Here is a 22,996-nt window from a genome sequence, read left to right on the forward strand (position 1 = left end):
CGATGCGTTTGCCCGTACCCTACCAGCATCTGTGACACACTACCACAACAATCAAGCATAAAGTTACCGTCCTTATCACGGATGATAACAAAGCGAGAGCATTTTCCTGATGCTAAAACACGATAGCAAAGTTAGCTGTGAGGCTAGCAGCTCATGAAGTTTTACATCCCACCGAGCGCCGCGCTCAATAACACCGCGGTACATCTGTTGCCAGCATTAAACATCATGAGGACGTTCAACTTACTTCGTGCGGTGTGTTGCTGGTTACTTCAATGAAACATCAGTTGCTGAGGAATTCAGTGCGGTGCGGCTAGCAACTGAGCTAGCTGTTGTTTCCACTGCGATTCCACCGCCGGGCCGAACGGTGGCGCTGCGGGCTGCAGACAAACAAGCGAAGCAGGATGACTTCCGTGGGAGTGATGCTCATGTCATAACAGGGCTATTTTACTTGTTTTCAACTGGATCTAGTTCATTTTAACCTCTGATATGTTGACAGCAAAGTGCCTGCGAAGCGTGTGTTCACCCCGGCTTTCTGTGCCTTCTTTGCGGCTGAAGACGAGCCTGCAGCCGGCTTGTAAAGCCGCTCCATGCGGGGCTCTTTGCAGGTCTGTGAGCTTCGGTAACAAGGACACATGGCACAGCAAGTTCTCTCCTTCGGGTACCGAATTGTCTTACTACACAGCAGGATTGTGTCCGATCAGGAGGTGCTCCACAAGTCCCATGAAACAAAGCTGTTGGAACTGTCAGCAGGTTCTTGACAAAACACCCGCTTTCTTCTGCATGGCATGCAAAGTGGTGCAACCGCCAGATGAAGGGACCTCCTATTTCAATATCATGGACTGGTGAGTGTCTTGAGTGCACAGCTTTTTGTATTAAGCCAGCTTTATCACTCAAGCCTGAGCCATTCATGCAACATGGTGCATCGAGTTTATTTTCATCCATTTGCTGGGTTCGTCTCGACCTGGGCAACATAAGGCTCGTGGACCATATCAGGTCTTTTGGATCTGCGTGACTGGCCCTGTCACTGGGAAATCCTGACTCAAATTAAAGTTAATGTGCACGATTCAAGTAAAATTTCATGATTACCAGGCATTAACTGGAATACAAACTGTTTTTTTTATTTTTTATCAGGAGATAGTTTTCTTATTGAACAAAACTGCAGTAGTCTCAGCCCTGAATAGGAGTACACATTTTTCATCTGGCCCCTTGGGGAAATTAGCTGCTCACCCCTTGTCCTCAGTAACCCCAGCACAGATAAAGTGATCAATGAGGATAGATAGATTGTTCACAAATAGTTCTTCCTTCCTTGACATGCAAATACTGTGTGCATTGATATCCTGATAATAATCCAGGTGGTCCCTCTCCTCTTAAGCTTGCAATACACAGCAGCCACACGTTCCCAACATAATTGAATACTTTTGATTTATCACATTGCTCTTCACCCGAAATTATTTCAGACCCACAGAAGACAGATGAATTCCCGAATGTTGTTAATATCTCGTTTGTTGTTTGTAGATTAATATTTTCCGAAGTTATCGCTGCAGACTCGTGTCTGGGTATGATGTTGCGCAGATGGAAATACTTCTTTGGATGCACTTTGAATTATTTTATATGATAAATAATAAAGTTGATGCAGAGAAAGTAAGTTTGACTGACTACATGCAGTGAAGTTATTCACAGTGGTAAACCTCTTTTCAACTTCACTGTCGTTAGTGATTAGAAGAACTTGCTAATGTGAGATCCTTTGAGCTACTTGCTGATGAAATCAGTACATGAAAACTGGTGGAATAGATTGTATGTACTGCTTCCACAGAGCAAAACATTGGTGTCATTTTTTCATGTGGGAATTTTACATCCTGATATATATTTTTCAAACTTAAGATGCTTTGCTCAAGTTATTCATTTGCATCAAGCTACAGCCTGATAAAGTTTCACAGTGAAATGTGATAATACGTTGGCACATTTTATACTGATAATGTTCCTGGGTGGAAGATGAAAGTTTTTACATTTCTAGCGTGATACATTTTTATGTTGCCGCGTTTCACATTCTGATGATATCGGGAAATGATGTATTATCATTGTTGCAGAAACAAGGAGATAATGTTCAGCAGCTCGAGCAGGGAGTGCAGAATGAGAATGAAATGTGGGTTTGGCTGCTTGGAGATAGAAGCTGTTTTTATTGGTTTTAAAGAGTTAGTATCTCTTTCCATGAGGCAATAGGGAGAACAGATGATATCCAGGGTCAGTACGCCTCCTTGTGCGGCTGGTCTCTGGATGGAGGTCTGTTTATAATGGAATCCGCCATCAGTGGTCGTTTGCTCAGAAAATCCAGACTCAAGCGAAGTCCAAACGTTTGGTGAAATTCTGACTTCCTAATGAATTTCACAGTTAAAGGTTTTGTTAACAGCTGTTGTGATCTATGAGCAATAAAAGTATTTGAGAAAAGGTGCTGGTAAGAAGTTTTCACTTTGAAAGTTGAAGTGAGGAGGGTATCTTCAAAACACTCATGCAACATTACATTTACATTACATCCACTTGATCGAAATCACAAACCGCACATTGCTTATAATTCCATAATCATGTACTTGTTTTGTGAGTTAAGCCATTGGATTTCACCCTGTGTTACCTTCTTTCTTTCTTTCTTTCTTTTCCCCAGCGATCACACATTCACACTGGACACGCACAAGCTGCAGAGACGATATCTGCAGCTCCAGAGGTCTCTTCACCCGGACAACTTCAGCCAGAAATCTCCGGTAGGCCAGAGGATGGAAGGGGAATAGAGATCAGCTGAATGAGATGGTTTAGTGAGTCAGAGGACGCTTTCCTATCTATTAGCCACACCGTGACATGGGAAAATTGGGTCCAACCCCTTTGTCCCCTATTAGGATGCTTGAGTGTGCATTTCTGTTTTGTTAGCAAGATTCATTGTGACTTGACCAAGGGAATAACTCCGGGCAAACTTCAGAGAGATATTCGGTGAAAGACATTGACAAATTATGGCCCTCGGTGTGCTGCATTTAATGTTTCAGGCAATCAGTGGCAAAGCAAGCAAAAGCAGAGAAAAATAAAAAAGGAGAAAAAGAACTCATACAAATGCAAATATTATTGATATTGAGTGGTTAGTTATACTTTATTTATCCCGTGTGGGGAATTGTTGTGTTGCAGCAGCATAGACAACAGGAAGAGTGCGATGGACATACAGACATATAACATACAGTAATTACTGTATAATACCAACAAGCAAAAGAAATAAAGTATGTGATAAGAATATGATATAGTATAACATTTAAGTATTAAGTTATTATTGTATAACTTATTTGTTTGTATGAGGAAAAGCCATGATTATTATTATTATTATTATTGTTACTGACACTTGGGCACAGTCATGTCTTTATTCTTAGTCTTTTGTTTTTGTCTTTCAAATTATCTGTTGTATTTCTGGTTTAGAGCCCATCTTGTGTGTTTTCTTTTTGTCCCTTTACAGTTGTTTATGAGTCTAATTGTCTCTGTTTTCTTTTGGGTACCATCGCTAGTTGGCTTCTCTGTCATTTTTACAGCTTTTTCTGTTTTCCGTGGCATTTAGCTTATTTTTTTTGGTACTTTTTCTTTTTTTTTTTTTATGTGCTGAGGGCCCATTTTAGCTGCTGTAACTGGTGTTGGAAAGAATCTCATAAATACTTTCCTTTTGGATTCCCTTCACATATTATGGTTAGGCTCTGTTTACACCACATTTTCAAGTGAAAAGAGGAAACCTTTGTTGTGTTTTGGTTGTCTGTTCATACAACATTGGTGCTCGTAGCCAATAAAAACACAACTTTTAGCTCTGATCCCGTCGGTGTGAGAATTGTTGAAACAAAGTAAATGAACAATAACAACAATGGCGGCCTCCAGAGTGTCTTGGCTCCCAGTCTATATCCTCCTGGGACTTGGTAGTTTAATAGTTGACAGTCACCCAGAATAACAATCCAACTTGGTCATCTCTCCATACCAATGTTTGTATACTCAGTTATTATTTGTTTTTAGTGTGCTGTTCTCTGCGTGATTGTGTGTGGTTTCATTACAAAAAAACAAAACTAGCGCCAACTCTTGGCCTGGCATGCTAACTATATTGTTTTCAGTGTTTCTGCCATTTCTGTGGAAACAGACGTCATTTCCAAAACATTGCAGTGTAGACATGAAACACATTTTTACCTTCCTCTTCTTCTTCTTCTGACATCCTGAATTTTTCTATAGTTTTTGCATTCTGTATTTTTGTCTTCTTTTTGCCATTATGGCCTCTTCGTTGTTGTCTCTGATTGTTTTGTATGTCTGGCGTCATTTATTGTTATTTATTATATCATCTGTGGTTTGTGTCTCTGTCCATGTTTACAGTTGTTTTGCTGCCATGTACAGCATTTTATAGGGGTTTTCATTATCATCTTTACCGCGTTTTGTGTCTCCTTGTGACTGTCTGACCCTGAGGGCCCCTGTGCCTGTCAGGCTTTTCCAGTAATCTTTCCTTTGGGAGAAAAGTGTATCTAATGACATTAATCATAGCTCACCTCCAGTAAATCTCCCTGGAGGTGATTCTCCTGTGAGCCAGAATGTACTTTACAATTACCTTGGAGTAGGATGTGCTAGGCCGCCGCTAGCATTCTTAATTTCTTCCTATCATCACATGCAAAGACGTCCATCGGGGCATTTAGCCTAAATGCAGTGCACTTAAATTATAATATGTAGGAAGAAGCTGATAAAATGGCTTATCTATAAGGATACATGAGCTATGGAAAAATATGTATAACAGTATAATATAACAGTGTGTTTACAAAACAAATTGTGAGCTAAAAGTCAACAAGTAAAGCCTGAGTGTAGAGACCTTTACAGTTCACATGTATTTAATGATGTTGGTCAGTGCTATGAGACAAAAAAGGAGTTAGGTTCGGCAAACTGCCATGATTTTGCATCTTGATAATTTCTTTCTAAACATTGCAACCAACCAAAGTGTCACGTATGAATATATGCAATTGATACGGCGTAACTTATTAAAAGGAAAGCAACATAAAGCCTATGAGTCAGGTAGATTGATTAACAACAAAGGAAGAGAGGCAAAAGGAAACCCAAACCAAAAAAAATCACATTCTCCAATAAAAACCTGGGGAGAAAAGAAACACAACAAAGGCCAATAATGTTATTTCCAATTAAACAAACGCAATCTTAACCACAAAGGCTTCACACGAATGTGAAAAAAAAAAAAAAAGGTCAGCGAGTCAGGCCAGTGTTGCCGTGACTTTAGCACTTGTTGTACAGAACTCTTCTAAAGTCTTTACAGCTCCCAAACAAAGTTGTTACCCAGTAATCTTCACAAGTCCAACCAGAAAGCCAGAGGCACAAAGAGAGGTGAGCTGTTTCCTCCAGACTGCCTACAGTAATATGATGGGCTTCACCCGTCTCATATAGACACTCCTGGTTGCTTGTATTTCCCAATTTCTTTTTTTTAATTTGTACTCACTCAGTGTGAAACCTGGACCTGATTGATGAACACAGAGCTGATATCCTGGTTAGATTCTTCCTTTTCAAAAACTTCTCCATCACTGTCACTGACACAGTACTTTGATACAAGATGGGAGCAGCTGCAGGTGGTGGTGATAAACAAGACTGACGTCTGTTAAGTTTCGATTTCAACGGCAACGTTCTGTGCTGCCATCTATTGGCGAAGAGTATTAATACATGATTACTCTGCAACACAAATGTTTTTTTAGAAAAAAAATGTGAAATTGGATAATTTCCCACGGTACACCTGACTATATCTCGCGGATCGCCAGTGTGCTGCGACACAGTGGTTGAAAAACACTGTCCTAGAGAAACGCATCAGGGGTGGGGGTGGGGGGGAGGGATGTGTTTAACAGCCACACCACAGCAAGAGTCCCATCACATTTGAAACACACAGCACGGCCACCCCCCCCCCCCCCCCCCCCCCCCCCCCCCCCCCCCCCCCCCCCCCCCCCCCCCCCCCCCCCCCCCCCCCCCCCCCCCCCCCCCCCCCCCCCCCCCCCCCCCCCCCCCCGAGTCAAAATGTGTATACATGTGAGTAATGAAGCAGAGGGAAGCTGATAATAACTCCTAAAGGCATCAAATTACAAATGAGACATTCCCATGTTGTCAAACAAAATTGGGTTTTATTTACATTGCTTGAGTAACAGAAAACAAACAACAGGCTCCCAGAAAATGGCGTCTCTGGTTCACCATCGTGAAGCTCTTCTCTTCTTCTGTTGTTTTGCTTTCTTCTCTTGTCTTCTGGTCACAAACTTCTTTCCTTGCCCCATATCTGAAAACCAAAATGTGTTTTGTGTTAAACAATGCTGGTTAAACCGCCAATCAACCAAGGTTAGTGCAGCTCTCCAATTAACTAGATATAAAATGAAGCCCATCCAACCGATCCAGTCACTTTTCAATGATGAATAACAGCTTGTCTTGTCATTGAGGTGCTTACTTGGATTATTGTTGGGCTGGTTCTTTTCTGTCGGGTTGGAGGAGCAGTCAGAAGTGGTGACCTTTGTCTCCTCTTTATTAGGTTGTGGTGATCTTTAATAAGCAAGAAGGAAAATTGTTAGTTTCAGTTCAGTTAGTCTTTTTTCTTAAAATACTAAAACTCCTCAGAGCTGTAGAGTTTGGACAAATACCTATTGACAGACGCTGCAGGTTGTTGTGAGACATGTTGTGCTGGGGCCTGGTCCTGCTTGTTCAGGTCAGACGGACTATATTTGGACCAATATTTGCATCCGGGCCAGGTGATGCTGGCAAGTAGTGGCTCAATATAGTCAAATTCATAAGAACTGCAGCTGTCGCACTCCTCCAGGGGTTTACTGTAAGATTTCACATTGGAAGATTAACAATCATTACACTGAACAGCTTGCAAAAGAACAATGATGTTGAATATTTGTAACACTTAGCAGCTATTGTATTGGTCTGTTTGTTTAAAAAGACTCAAAGTCATCAGAGATAAAGTTTGGACAAAATACCTGTTGACAGTCTCTGCAATGTCCAACTCCTCCAGGTGCTTTTCGTCATTTGAAGTCTTTTCTTCAGTGAAGGTGATGCTGGAGAAAAGAGGCTGAACATAGTCATATTCGTAAGAACTGCAATTGTTGCACTCCACCACATGGTTGCTGTTGGACCTGGTGATGCTAGCAAGAAGTGGCTCAATATATTCATCCTCCTCAGAGCTGCAATCATCAGAAAGATAAACATTACAGGTCATTACACTCAACTGCTTGCAAAAGCACAATGATGTTAAATATGTGTAACACCTAGCATCCAACTCATCATTGGGTCTGTTTTAAAAGACCAAATCATCAGAAAAAGGGAGTTGTGACAAATACCTGTTGACAGTCTCTGCAATGTCCAACTCCTCCAGGTGCTTTTCGTCGTTTGAAGTCTTTTCTTCAGTGAAGGTGATGCTGGCAAAAAGAGGCTGAATATATTCCTCTTCCTCAGAGCTGCAATCGTCACACTCCACCACATGGTTGCTGTAAGAGTTCACAGTGGAAGATAAACAATCATTACACTGAACAGCTTGCAAAAGCACAATTATGTTAAATATGTGTAACATTGAGCAGTTATTTTATTTGGTGGTGTGTTTAAAAAGACTCAAAATTATTAGAGATAAAGTTTGGACAAAATACCTGTTGACAATCTCTGCATGGTCCAACTCCTCCAGGTGCTTTTCATTGGTTGAAGTATTTTCTTCACTGAAGGTGATGCTGGCGAAAAGAGGCTGAATATACTCATATTCGTATGAGCTGCAATTCTCGTACTCCACCACCTGGTTGCTGTTGGACCTGGTGATGCTGGCAAGCAGTGGCTCAATATATTCATCCTCCTCAGAGCTGCAATCATCAGATAGATAAACATTACAGGTCATTACACTCAACAGCTTGTAAAAGCACAATGATGTTGAATATTTGTAACACTCAGCAGCTACTGTATTGGTCTGTTTGTTTTAAAAGACCAAATCATCAGAGAAAGGAAGTTTTGACAAATACCTGTTGACTGACTCTGCAAGGTCCAACTCCTCCGGGTGCTTTTCGTTGGTTGAAGACTTTTCTTCAGTGAAGGTGATGCTGGAGAAAAGTGGCTGAATATATTCCTCTTCATCAGAGCTGCAATCATCACACTCCACCACGTGTTTGCTGCAAGAGTTCACAGTGGAAGATAAACAATCATTACACTCAACAGCTTGCAAAAGCACAATTATGTTAAATATGTTTAACATTGAGCAGCTATTGCATTGGTTTGCTTGTTTGTTTGTTTGTTTGTTTAAAAGACACAAACTCATCAGAGAGAGAAAGTTGTGACAAATACCTGTTGACAGTCTCTGAATGGTCCAACTCCTCCAGGTGGTTTTCGTTGTTTGAAGTCTTTTCGTCACTGAAGGTGATGCTGGCGAAAAGCGGTTGAATATATTCATCTTCCTCAGAGCTGCAACCGTCACACTCCACCACGTGTTTGCTGCAAGAGTTCACAATGGAAGATAAACAATCATTACACAGCCTCAAGCCCAATGATGTTGAACATTTGTAACACTTAGCATCTATTGTATTGGTGTGTTTGTTTAAAAGACTCAAAATCATCAGAGAGACGACGAGAGGGCAAATACCTGTTGACAGACTCTGCAAGGTCCAACTCCTCCAGGTGGTTTTCTTCAGGTGAAGCCTTCACTTCTGGAAAGAAATCTTCTTGCACTGAGGGAAACTCATGGCTTGTTCTTTCCTTGCCATTTTCCACCTCTTCATGCAGGTCCTTCAGCTCTTTTTTCAGAGCACTGATTTTCTCCTGCTCGTCATTCAGATTTTTCAAGTACATCGCTGCAACTCCCATCACCTCCGCCGCGAGGGTCTGTCTGTTAATAGTGGGAGCGCCACTAATGTACTGTAAAACACAAGCAAAGACCATCATTAGACCTGCTCAATTAAATTTTTGCCTCAGTTACTGTGGAAAACCTTATTATGGTCTTCAATCTTCCTCTCATTTCATTTACATCCAAAATTACATGGTTCTACTGGAATTACTTGTATTTAACAACAACTTACATTCAAAATCTGGACCACTCTGTGAAGCACATTCCCCTCTCCGGTCTCCATCTCTGGAAGCTGTGGTGGGACCGTCAAGTTGTTCATCGTGTTGTCACGACAATCTGCAGCAAATATTTAGAATAAAATATTGTCAATTTGTCACACAAAATTGACAATTGGTAAGGTAACCAAATGTACTTTTTTGCATTCAACTCACAGTTTTGACAGAAATAGAGAATGTTGTCTGAAATCAAATCCTTGAGAAGAATCTCGCAGTGGGTGAAGTCTTTCAGAGAATCGCTGTCGCGTGTGTCACAATCGCTGGAGGGTGAAGAACTGGAAATCGAACTGGAACCTGGAGAGAAACAAGTGACTGCCAACGCTGAACGAATCTGATCCGGACTGAAAGGAAAAGGCCAAATGGGTTCTATATATCTGCTGTCTGTCCTTTGATGTGTCCTTTGAGGGCCTCAAGGGGCGGGGCCTCGTGGGGGAGGAGCCTCGTGGAGGATATCAAAGGACCTTTTATCACTTTGATCCTCTCCAGTTTTTTAAAGAGCCCTTTATGGCACATCAAAGGACAGACAGCAGATATATAGAACCCATTTGGCCTTTTCCTTTCAGTCCGGATCAGATTCGTTCAGCGTTGGCAGTCACTTGTTTCTCTCCAGGTTCCAGTTCGATTTCCAGTTCTTCACCCTCCAGCGATTGTGACACACGCGACAGCGATTCTCTGAAAGACTTCACCCACTGCGAGATTCTTCTCAAGGATTTGATTTCAGACAACATTCTCTATTTCTGTCAAAACTGTGAGTTGAATGCAAAAAAGTACATTTGGTTACCTTACCAATTGTCAATTTTGTGTGACAAATTGACAATATTTTATTCTAAATATTTGCTGCAGATTGTCGTGACAACACGATGAACAACTTGACGGTCCCACCACAGCTTCCAGAGATGGAGACCGGAGAGGGGAATGTGCTTCACAGAGTGGTCCAGATTTTGAATGTAAGTTGTTGTTAAATACAAGTAATTCCAGTAGAACCATGTAATTTTGGATGTAAATGAAATGAGAGGAAGATTGAAGACCATAATAAGGTTTTCCACAGTAACTGAGGCAAAAATTTAATTGAGCAGGTCTAATGATGGTCTTTGCTTGTGTTTTACAGTACATTAGTGGCGCTCCCACTATTAACAGACAGACCCTCGCGGCGGAGGTGATGGGAGTTGCAGCGATGTACTTGAAAAATCTGAATGACGAGCAGGAGAAAATCAGTGCTCTGAAAAAAGAGCTGAAGGACCTGCATGAAGAGGTGGAAAATGGCAAGGAAAGAACAAGCCATGAGTTTCCCTCAGTGCAAGAAGATTTCTTTCCAGAAGTGAAGGCTTCACCTGAAGAAAACCACCTGGAGGAGTTGGACCTTGCAGAGTCTGTCAACAGGTATTTGCCCTCTCGTCGTCTCTCTGATGATTTTGAGTCTTTTAAACAAACACACCAATACAATAGATGCTAAGTGTTACAAATGTTCAACATCATTGGGCTTGAGGCTGTGTAATGATTGTTTATCTTCCATTGTGAACTCTTGCAGCAAACACGTGGTGGAGTGTGACGGTTGCAGCTCTGAGGAAGATGAATATATTCAACCGCTTTTCGCCAGCATCACCTTCAGTGACGAAAAGACTTCAAACAACGAAAACCACCTGGAGGAGTTGGACCATTCAGAGACTGTCAACAGGTATTTGTCACAACTTTCTCTCTCTGATGAGTTTGTGTCTTTTAAACAAACAAACAAACAAACAAGCAAACCAATGCAATAGCTGCTCAATGTTAAACATATTTAACATAATTGTGCTTTTGCAAGCTGTTGAGTGTAATGATTGTTTATCTTCCACTGTGAACTCTTGCAGCAAACACGTGGTGGAGTGTGATGATTGCAGCTCTGATGAAGAGGAATATATTCAGCCACTTTTCTCCAGCATCACCTTCACTGAAGAAAAGTCTTCAACCAACGAAAAGCACCCGGAGGAGTTGGACCTTGCAGAGTCAGTCAACAGGTATTTGTCAAAACTTCCTTTCTCTGATGATTTGGTCTTTTAAAACAAACAGACCAATACAGTAGCTGCTGAGTGTTACAAATATTCAACATCATTGTGCTTTTACAAGCTGTTGAGTGTAATGACCTGTAATGTTTATCTATCTGATGATTGCAGCTCTGAGGAGGATGAATATATTGAGCCACTGCTTGCCAGCATCACCAGGTCCAACAGCAACCAGGTGGTGGAGTACGAGAATTGCAGCTCATACGAATATGAGTATATTCAGCCTCTTTTCGCCAGCATCACCTTCAGTGAAGAAAATACTTCAACCAATGAAAAGCACCTGGAGGAGTTGGACCATGCAGAGATTGTCAACAGGTATTTTGTCCAAACTTTATCTCTAATAATTTTGAGTCTTTTTAAACACACCACCAAATAAAATAACTGCTCAATGTTACACATATTTAACATAATTGTGCTTTTGCAAGCTGTTCAGTGTAATGATTGTTTATCTTCCACTGTGAACTCTTACAGCAACCATGTGGTGGAGTGTGACGATTGCAGCTCTGAGGAAGAGGAATATATTCAGCCTCTTTTTGCCAGCATCACCTTCACTGAAGAAAAGACTTCAAACGACGAAAAGCACCTGGAGGAGTTGGACATTGCAGAGACTGTCAACAGGTATTTGTCACAACTCCCTTTTTCTGATGATTTGGTCTTTTAAAACAGACCCAATGATGAGTTGGATGCTAGGTGTTACACATATTTAACATCATTGTGCTTTTGCAAGCAGTTGAGTGTAATGACCTGTAATGTTTATCTTTCTGATGATTGCAGCTCTGAGGAGGATGAATATATTGAGCCACTTCTTGCTAGCATCACCAGGTCCAACAGCAACCATGTGGTGGAGTGCAACAATTGCAGTTCTTACGAATATGACTATGTTCAGCCTCTTTTCTCCAGCATCACCTTCACTGAAGAAAAGACTTCAAATGACGAAAAGCACCTGGAGGAGTTGGACATTGCAGAGACTGTCAACAGGTATTTTGTCCAAACTTTATCTCTGATGACTTTGAGTCTTTTTAAACAAACAGACCAATACAATAGCTGCTAAGTGTTACAAATATTCAACATCATTGTGCTTTTGCAAGCTGTTCAGTGTAATGATTGTTAATCTTCCAATGTGAAATCTTACAGTAAACCCCTGGAGGAGTGCGACAGCTGCAGTTCTTATGAATTTGACTATATTGAGCCACTACTTGCCAGCATCACCTGGCCCGGATGCAAATATTGGTCCAAATATAGTCCGTCTGACCTGAACAAGCAGGACCAGGCCCCAGCACAACATGTCTCACAACAACCTGCAGCGTCTGTCAATAGGTATTTGTCCAAACTCTACAGCTCTGAGGAGTTTTAGTATTTTAAGAAAAAAGACTAACTGAACTGAAACTAACAATTTTCCTTCTTGCTTATTAAAGATCACCACAACCTAATAAAGAGGAGACAAAGGTCACCACTTCTGACTGCTCCTCCAACCCGACAGAAAAGAACCAGCCCAACAATAATCCAAGTAAGCACCTCAATGACAAGACAAGCTGTTATTCATCATTGAAAAGTGACTGGATCGGTTGGATTGGCTTCATTTTATATCTAGTTAATTGGAGAGCTGCACTTACCTTGGTTGATTGGCGGTTTAACCAGCATTGTTTAACACAAAACACATTTTGGTTTTCAGATATGGGGCAAGGAAAGAAGTTTGTGACCAGAAGACAAGAGAAGAAAGCAAAACAACAGAAGAAGAGAAGAGCTTCACGATGGTGAACCAGAGACGCCATTTTCTGGGAGCCTGTTGTTTGTTTTCTGTTACTCAAGCATGTAAATAAAACCCAATTTTGTTTGACAACATGGGAATGTCTCATTTGTAATTTGATGCCTTTGGGAGATATTGTCAGCTTCCCTCTGCTTCATTATTCACATTTATACACATTTGCTCGAGATCAGTGTTTTTCAACCTTTGTGAGCCAAGGCACACTTTTTTCTTTGAAAAAATCTGGAGGCACACCACCACCCGAATATGTTAAAATGTGAAACTCTGTGGCCTATATTAACAATATAAAGTCATTCTCATCAAAGTTTTATCAACAGGAATCAATTAATTACAGAAAAAATTATTTCCCAATTTCTTTTTTTAAATTTTTACTCACTCAGTGTGAAACCTGGACCTGATGGATGAAGAGCTGAGATCCTGGCTAACATTCTTCCTTTTCAAAAACTTCTCCATCACTGTCACTGACACAGTACTTTGATGTAAGATGTGAGCAGGAGGTGGAGATTAACCAGACTGACGTCTGTCAAGTTTCGATTTTACCGGCAACGTTCTGTGCTGCCATCTAGTGGTGAAGAGTGTTTATACATGATTTCACACTACTCTCACAGCTGACAGCGGCTGTGAGAGCAAATGATTTTTAGAAAAAAATGTGAAATTGGACAAGTTCCCACGGCACACCTGACTATATCTCGCGGAACACCAGTATGCTGCGGCACAGTGGTTGAAAAACACTGGGTTAATGCACCGAGTTGCTGTGCCTATCAACAGGTCGGCCAAATTATCCCAAATTCCACATTTTCCAGATGATTTGCATCTTTTTGTGACTATTTTCTTTCTCCACCTACTTTGTGGTGCTCCATGGCCATTATACTTATTGGGTGTAGATATTTTGTGGCTTGATGTCAACAGTTTGGATTGCTTTTTTTATATTTACAATTTCCGTCAATTTATTTGTCCTCAGGTTGCGCTTCACAGCACATAAAGCAACATAAAGACATGTGACATATAGGCATAATGGAGACACAAAAGAGGCCTCATATATACATGAAAAGCACTCAAATAAGCATATACCGGGGTATGTAAAGCATAAGTGAATGTAAATAAATGTATGTATTGAAATGATAAATATGTAAAAAGGCCTTGCTAGAGGTCACAAAACCTCAAGTATATATACTAATGCTGTCAATCAATTAAATGTTTTTTTAATTAATTGCATAATTTTCTGTAATTAATCACATTATTTTTCAACTGAAGCTTGTAATGGATATTTATTCAGGGAAAACCACATAATTATTGTCGACTCAACACACAGACTATATTTAAATTCAAAGATTATTTTTAGAGAGCGATAGAGAGGGTGGGGGGATGGATGGACAGATGAGCCAGGGAAAGAGAGAAAGAGGAGAAATTAATATTTTACCGACAAGTATTTCCTCCAGCTTTAGCAGTTTGGTGGCTACTGATCAGCTGACATGGCAGCCTGCTGTTTTGCTGCAGAATTACTTCTGTGGTCACTAAATCCGGCTTTACAAAGAAAAGCTAATGACTTTCACTTTCTTAATCAGCTGTCGGGTATCTTTTTTAAGTGAAACTTTCTGCCTTAATATTATTCCACTCGGTATTGGGTTGCGCTGTAGTTACGGTGCTGTGCACAGAGATGCTGTGCGTGTTGCTCCGGTAAGGGAGTTAAAAAAAATAGGAATTAAACAAAACTGCGTTAATTACGCGAAATGTTTTTAACGAGTTAAACATTTTAAATCAATTGATTAAATTAACGCGTTTTTCACAAAGCATTTTTCTCAATATAACTGGTTTGTGTCTTGGTTTAGTCACGTAGGTCAATTTGTATTGTTTTACGTTTGCACCTTTGTGTTGCATCTGTTTTGTTTACAATCAAGATCAAGCCACAATCTTTAATTTTGATCCTCTCATTTGAGTTCTTCTGTCTCTTTCTTGGATCTGTTATCTTTCTGAGTTAAAACCCCAGGTCCTGAGCTTGTTCACGGACGTTTTCCAAAATGAATTCCTCTGAGTATTGTTAGATTGTGGCAATCACTGTTATTATGCATATACTGTAGGTCAGTCTCTTGTCAGAGGAGCCCCATTCAGCTAATGAAATGAAAACACAACTATAATTGCTCTGTTGCTGTGGAGAAGCTTTGGCAAATCAGAGAAAATTACCTTGGTTATGTCTCAGGGAGTTCATCGAGTTTAGTGACGACTAATTTGGAGTTTGACATCTGGTCATGTGCAAAAGTAATCATTCCAAAGGGACTTCACTGAGGGAAGTATTGACATATGTGAACTATCAATCTTCTCTGAGATAGAGAGAGAGGAAATCCTTCAGTTTCCTTAGAAGGCTTTCACATTTGCTTATATGTATCTGGATATTTACTGAAGTAATGTCGAAGGAAAGGAGCCATTCTATATCCCTTTACCTCACTTTCTCCCTCCCTTTACTGCCCATATTGCCACAGTGATCACTAGAGAAGCTGGAGCATCCCTTTTTCTCTAAATATTGCCGTGCATCCCAGGGGGCCCAGAGCAATCTGAATGCAAAGTGAAAGTCATAATCCCTCCATTGGAACCTGTACTGACTTTGAAGCCTGAATCCAGTTGGCCAATACTGTGTCGTGAGCCTCCTGCTTAGTGTGAAGGAGCAGCGGTTCTGCTTTCAAGCGGTCATATTATACCACATTTCAACACTTTCATGTGGGTCTCGTTGGTCCAAAAACATGGTCTTCAAAGTTTATTGCCCCAAATCCAGCTTTTCCTTGATTTTTCCATCTATTTGAATATCTGATCATATGAGCTGCATTCAGAATCTGCTGTGTCTGTGTGAGCTGAACTGCTTCTGCCCACACATGACCATCTTAAGAAGAGGAGGAAGTACTTTCTCTTGTGGTGCCAGAGCAGAGCTGCGTAATTGTAGGAGGGCCTACCTTTATCGGAATTGGCTAAACCCCCTCAATGACACTATATAGGGTTTGATTTGTGATTCACTCGTTGGACCACACACTTTTTAAAAATTGAAACAAGCAAAAAGAGAGATGACAGATTTTCTAAAATTCTGGGGCATCATTTCCAGCCATGGGGATGCACGTTACCGTTAAAAAAACGTTTGAAAGTGAATTTCACGTAATGTGACCCCTTTATACTCCTCCAGGATTGATAGGTGTGTGACTCCGACACAAAGAATGGGACCCGCCAGGTTTGCAGTTTGGTTCAGGCCAAAAGTTCATCCACCACCGTTGAGGGCGATAATGTATTCTCTTCCTGTTTCAACTGGTAACAGTGGAGGAGTGTGTATGCAAGGATGGGACTAAAGAACACATAGGCGATGGAAGATTTTTACGACGTTATGAAGTCAGAGGAGGTTTCCGCTGTCAGGCTACAGCTGGCGAGAAGGTAAAAGCACTCAAACTCCAGGATGTTGAAAAGAATAAGTGGATAACTTTCCTTGAGAATTGAGTGTCAGATTTGGAGCAGTAGAGGCGGGTAAACGATGTGATCATCAGTAGCCTTGCTTGTATGTGCAAGAGGTTATAGCGGATATGGACGTGACTGTAGAAGACAAAACTGTGAGCCTATTGAGCAACAGGGGGCTTCTTTTCTCTTGTCCAATGGAATAGAGGTTGAAGCCTTTCACCTGCTGTCCGGGAAGCACATTGATGACAAACCAGTCATGATTATGTTTGTTAACTGGAAATATTAAACAGACTTGCTAAAACAAGGGAGAAAATTTTGTTGTTTTCTCTAAATTAATCGACATTAATGAACATCTGACCAAACGGAACAAGGACATTTCCAGGAAAGATCCAGGCAATGTAGCCCTCCAGTTGTGAAGTCTTCATCCTGGGCTTGTCTTGATTGATGATCCATCAATAATTGATTATCCTTTCAATTAAATGAAAGGATAAAGGTTACAGTCACAACAACTAAACAAAAATGACCAAAAATCAAAAGAAATGAGATATTTCCTGTGGAAACGGCAATCGCATGGACGATGGAATAAATAAAAAAAAGCAGACTGCTCTGACAACCCCTTCTCTGGTAATATTCTGTAATAACTGTCCCACAGGGAAGCAATTAGAAGATTTGATTAAGGCCAAGATCAGCCAACTCTAACGTGGGCAAAGTGGTAAACGGAGTAGCTTCATCTTTTCATAACTGTCCACTGCAGTGAGCAAAATTAATGCTTCATTTGCCTTTCAGTCAATCAGACAGTCCCCCCTGACATTGTTCATAAATAAGACCTTGAGATGGTTCTCTTCATTTGAAACAGAAATGCTGTCTAATGCCAAAGAACCACAGACTTAAGTGCGTAGGTGTATTTTAAATTACGTTTTTGGACACTTCTGACCAAACAGGATGGTTCCTCTTTGGTCATGCCAATTTTGTGTGGAGTCATGGCGATATGGTGAAAGTAATAAGAAATCTAAATATGACGCACCAAAATTCACTATTCTGTGTTAAACTTTTTGGAAGTTCAGTTATTGAAGGTCATTTTTATGAAGCTGAATATAATCAACATGATGCACGGAATAGATGCCAAAGTACAAATTCCGGAAAGAGCTTGAATTTTGGTTGGCTTTTGTGTTTTAATGGTATCAAGTGTCTTTTGTAAAACCAGAACATAGTGAGCGAAAATGGGTTTGGAGAAGTGCTTGTTAATTCAGCCCACAGTAGAGTTATGCTCAGGAGGCTTTTTAGCTGATGTTTTACACAAACATTGTAGACCCGGGCAGCTTTCACAGAAAGAAATGAGATCTGTGCTCTTGGATCTAAGCCGTGTAAAGCTAAGTGGTGTTTGTGGTTTATTTTACCATGTTGTCAATTGTGGCAAATTTTCACATTTTCCAATTTCCCTGGATCACTAAGAAAACAGTTGGGAAGAATAAGCATTTTGAAAATAAGATGGGAGAGGAATAGAGGAGACGACGAGCACTGCTCTCCACGCAATTTATTCTGTACACTCAGGTGGAAACGCACAATGCAGAATGTTTTCATGGCATGACTTGAAAGCGAAACTCACATTCGGCAGTGAGGAGTGAAAGCATAAATGGCTCCTTCACGCACAACCTGTCCAATATCATACTGATTCTGGTTTATTTATCAGCACCTCTGGCTATTTCTTCTTAATTAGACATCTTCCCGCCTCAGGGGTCTTCATCACATATAGAAAACTCATTACTTATACAAGGCTACAAGGCAGCCACCTAACTGTAATGGTTATTACAGAAACGGCTTCACACGAAGGGGCCCATGGGCCAGAGCCTATTGATTTCCACCAGAGCTGACAGACCCGATAGCTGCACAGTGCGCTCAGATCTGCCAAGCATTTCCGACATGTTTTCCTCCCTGTCTCGTTTCCACACATCTGCCCTGTCAGGCTCACACCTGAATCTCTTGAAGGGTCCCAGAAAGCTCAAATTCAACAAGCGGAGCTGCCTGCCATAAACCTAATTGTCAGCATCACCAAGGCTTTGCGTCTCAAAATGTGACAGCGGGTGTAGATTGAGATGGTAAGGTGTAAAACGGCTCCGTTGTTATTCCCTTCTGTCACACAAGACTGTAGCAGTTTTGAATGTATATCACAATAAAGGTTTTTCTGTGTTTTCAAGAGTGAGCCTGCATTCATTAGACACAGACTTAACCAAACACTCTCTTTCAGAAAGAGCAGGAGTATTCTGAAAGCCAGTCGGCTCTGGTGAACAAAGCATACAGGACTCTGCTCAAGCCTTTGAGTCGCGGTCTTTATATGGTGAGTTTGAAATCTCTGACTTTCACTTCTAATGAATAGTTTATTTTCATAACAGCCTGTCGCTGTCTGGCTCCTCGTTTGTTCTTCGCCGCCTCACAGTCAAGACGCACATTTAAGAAAGCGGATTTCTATTGTGTGTGGATTTTTGTCTTCCAGCTGGAGCTGGCGGGGATGCACTTAGATGAGGGGACCGACTCCGGAGCCCAGGTGAACTTTTTGATGGAGCTGATGGAGATCAATGAGGCCCTCAATGAAGCGCAGACTCCAGCAGAGGCAGAGAAGATCGGCCACGACATGAAAGGTAAAACACATGCGTCAAACCTAAATTTAAATTCTGGTTACTTTATTTCAGGCGAAAATGTCTGTAGACATGTCTCAAACAATTGGAACACAATTTCTGTTTTCGCCAGAGATGCACACAGACAACTTTTTATAGGAGTACTAACCTTTAGCTACTTGCCAATGCTGAGTACTGATACGAGTACTTATTATTAAATACCGTTAAGCCTGATTTATAAGTCGTACGTAAACAATACGCGGATTGAATTGTCGCAAAGCACCTCCGCACGGCCCCTGTGTCGATGCTATGCGCAACAGCCTCGAAGGCTACAGTATACTACAGTACGCATAGTTGTAGTGTCTATTTACGTACTAACCAATGATTACTATTGACACAATGTGGGACTGAGCTTGCCGTGTGCCGCCACACGCTCCAGCTCACCGATAATGAGTGTATCAGTCACACTTTAATCTGGTTTTAGTACGTTGCATCGCTGGTGTGCGAGTCTCGAAACTCTTTAGCATGTTGCACAGCATGTAGCATGTAGCATGGCTCAGTGCAACTGGATCCACTCTGCAGGTGATTAAGGTGCTGGTGTTGTACAAATTAGCTCTCACTCTCATTAATGTTATAAAATCTCCAAACTGCAGGCATCTCTCTTATCCACCTGCTGCTGACAGATGACATCACGTAATACTTGCCAATTTGTATCAAGGATCTTTTACGGGTATGAGTACCCCGTGGAGTATCGGTCCCTATGTACTGGTGTTGTATCGGTGCATTCCTAGTTTTCGCATAATTTAATGAAATCAAGCACACTGAAATATTTCCAGCTTTTTTTTTTCAATGTTTCATAGTTTAGCTTAAACTATTAAAATATTATAGAAGATTTTTTTTTTCTTTTGAAACCTCAGGGCCATAGTGATCATTATTAAAATTGAACAAATGCATTTGATTGTCACATATGGAACCTTTTACATTTTTGCATGGTCTCTAGACTCCAAACTTCAATAATCAAAAGCCCTTTTATATCTGAGACATACTCAGTGTAAAGTTTTCATCCTTAAAGTTTGTGTAAAGTGGTTGCTTTTCGGCTCGTTTTCCTTTATATTAAGCAATAGATATCGTTTGAAAGATCTTGTCAGTGAAAAGAGAGACACATCAGGCTCGAATCATCAGTTGAAAAAAAAGGAGTACTTTATAGACATCTTAAACCATGTCTGGAGGGGATCTTGCAGATTTCTGCTCCAGCTCATCTGGAAGCACCTGTTGTTACCATGGTAACACCCAGAGCAGAGCAATATTAGCAGATTGAGGCCTCTCGAAGAGCTGCTCAGTCAGAACAGCAACAGAAGAGCAACTGGTGTGCACATTTACAGTGCAGGTAAATGGAGCGGGGTGGGAACGGCCCACTCAGCCACCAACACCGACTGTTATTCTATCCAGAGGTAATTACAGAGCATAATTGCAAATGAAAGCCTAACCGGATGAGTAACACGTTCGTGCCTGTTCTCTGCGGAGCACGGGCTACGTGGCACACTCCTACAGCTGTGTCAATGGGGCACAACTTTGATTTTTCTATAGTGGTTTGTTTACTCCAAATCAAGCAGTTGTTCTCAGCAGTGAGTGTGCTGTTGAATTTCTAAGAATAAAGAACCCCACCCACCTCCAACCTGGCCTCCCCCCCATGTGGCCCTGTATGTGCCATGGCTTGTCAACACATGCATAACCGGAACTTGTCTGTTCCTTATCTGCAGGGAAGCTGACGGACTTAACAAAGCAGATAGATGCAGCCCTCTGTGAAGGTACAGTCACTCACACAAACACTGTCTGCTCCTTACACCAGCAAACAAAACACTTGAGACTATGTGGATAATGTAGATAACAAGGGTGCAGTCACTGCCTGGGTATAGAAACTAGTAAATCACAGTAAAGATAATTAGAGTTTAGCATTCTGCACAAAAAAACTGGAATAATTAATGAAAAACATTCCTCAATGTGAATTTGTGAATGCTCTTGATGAAATCGTGGTTCTGAAATTGTATAGAGCTTTAGCGAGGGTGGACTCCTGGGATTAGTTTCCGATAAAAACCTATAATTGAAGTGAAAAACTATGAAGGATTTTATCAAAGCACACATTTTTATCACAGAGTTTATTGTAGGTGTAATGGAGATGAATGAAAATCATAAATGATGCTTAAAAACCATTAGTAGCAGAGTATACGGTTCATGTTCACATTTCATATTAAAGTATAGCTTGAGAAGAGGCATGCTTTTTTATTTAGATTAAAAAAAAAATCAAACTGATGTTAAACAATTATTTGTCTGCTGCAAATCACTGTTTTTCTTAACTATGTTTTTGTTACTTGATTTTGTAACTATGTTTTAAAATTATTAGAAGCTAAAGAGAAAACTGTTCTGTAATCAGATGACTCAAGCTGTGAATGAATCATGTCCTGCAGCTTAAAGGTGAGAGGGACCATGGAGGATGTTAGGAGAAGATCATTCAAAACCCTGCATTTCTGATGGTATGAGGTCAAATTGATGAGTGTAGCATGGACAGTTTATGCTCCAAGAGCATCCCTCAAACAGAAAGACTCCCATATTTCAGCAAAACAATGCTATAAAGTAAATACTGCATCCATCACAACAGTATAGTCCTGCAGTAAAAGTCCAGGTGCTGAACTGTTGCTTCCAGTGTTTTTCTGTTGTGACTAAAATACAGCTTTATTAGATTAGCAAACCATTTTGTTTCCCATTTTTACACATTGTCCCAAGATTTTTGGAAAGGGTTTGTGTGATTAAGCTTCCCATTAGGTTACCGAATTATTAACTCACCACGTCTTTACTCTCTTTCTTTTTCTTTTCCCGTCATTTCAGGGGAGCTGCAGACAGCCAAAGCGCTGCTGGCCCAGATGAAATACTATGCAAACATCGAAGAGAAAGTCAAAGAAAAACTAGCAGAATTTATGTAGATTTGACCTCTATTTAATATTATAGCCACTTTACAGTTTTATACAGAATTGCACAAGTTATTGTACATCTGCCATGTGATGATGTAATGGTATTGTTTCAGATGAATAAAAACAGTTGTGTTGCATTATACACAACCAATCAATGATTTGTAGTGATGATTTATGCTATTTTCATTGAAGTCTGCATACATTTATAACGATTCCTTTGAATTCTATGAAATCCACAAGCTTAATCACATCCACTCGTCTCTAATGTGTCAGTAGATATTACAAAGATCTACAAATGCTTCTGATTAAAATGCCACATGCAGTGGTTATTTGATTATCCTGCATATTAGTTCAGCATTTGGTCATGTGGGACTCAAGCATGCAGGCGCATCCCTCTCGCTCAGTTCCTCAGGTTACCTTTAGGTGGCGACACAACACCTTGGCAGTCCTCTTGCACAGGACTCTTCCATGTTGTTCCAAACTAGACATGGTACCAGGAGGAAGTTCACAACTGAGGCGGACAACCTATTGAATTATTAACGGCGGCTTTATGAAACTGGAGGCTTGAATGCTCTGATGATCAGGAAGACCCCACATGAATGACGACGAGGCAAAGACCTGTGATCTCTGGGAATCGTGGGTAAATTGCCGTGCGTTGACCCCGCGTGCCTGTGCCTACAAAATGCATCAGAATGCAAATGATTCCATCTTCTTTTCTGCCTCACTTCATTTTTCTTAGTAGAATAAAGGGAAAAAAGTGTCATAATCTGTAATTACTTTGCAAATTAGAGCTCAAATTGTGTTAAGGCCTTTTGATACAGGAAACTGATAGAGGTGTAACTGCTCAGTAATGTGGTGGGAGTTACTGTATCTGATGGAGCCATCACATTTCATATCAGATTTGTTATACACGATCCTCCAGCACCTTTCTCTCAGCTGTATTATGAGTTTTGGTGGTTTTCACACGGGCACTGTTTTTCTGTGCTGCAGACCAGCAGAGCGTCCCTCCGTAACACATCCCGACTGGTTGTTTATTAAGTCCAGAACAACAGTGTCACATGTCTGCGGCTGTTT

General features: G+C 40.9%; 1 protein-coding gene across 2 annotated transcripts; it reads left to right on the forward strand.

The window, feature by feature from the left end:
* The first annotated feature begins 413 nt into the window (after positions 1-413).
* On the forward strand, positions 414-22,002 carry hscb (HscB mitochondrial iron-sulfur cluster cochaperone). 2 transcript variants are annotated; one of them, XR_013936677.1, is made up of 7 exons: positions 414-842; positions 2,657-2,753; positions 18,590-18,679; positions 18,836-18,980; positions 20,717-20,764; positions 21,422-21,487; positions 21,840-21,890. XR_013936677.1 is itself a non-coding variant. In XM_080499039.1 (6 exons), exons 1-6 carry the CDS (start codon positions 487-489, stop codon positions 21,932-21,934), a joined length of 831 nt encoding a protein of 276 aa, XP_080355165.1. In that variant the 5' UTR covers positions 414-486; the 3' UTR covers positions 21,935-22,002. The 2 variants fall into 2 exon arrangements, 1 of the variants encoding a protein (XP_080355165.1); XM_080499039.1 differs by lacking the exon at positions 21,422-21,487 and having other exon boundaries at positions 21,840-22,002.
* The last annotated feature ends 994 nt before the right edge of the window (positions 22,003-22,996 follow it).

This window comes from Blennius ocellaris, assembly GCF_963422515.1.
Source record: "Blennius ocellaris genome assembly, chromosome: 7".
NCBI classification, from domain to species: domain Eukaryota; kingdom Metazoa; phylum Chordata; class Actinopteri; order Blenniiformes; family Blenniidae; genus Blennius; species Blennius ocellaris.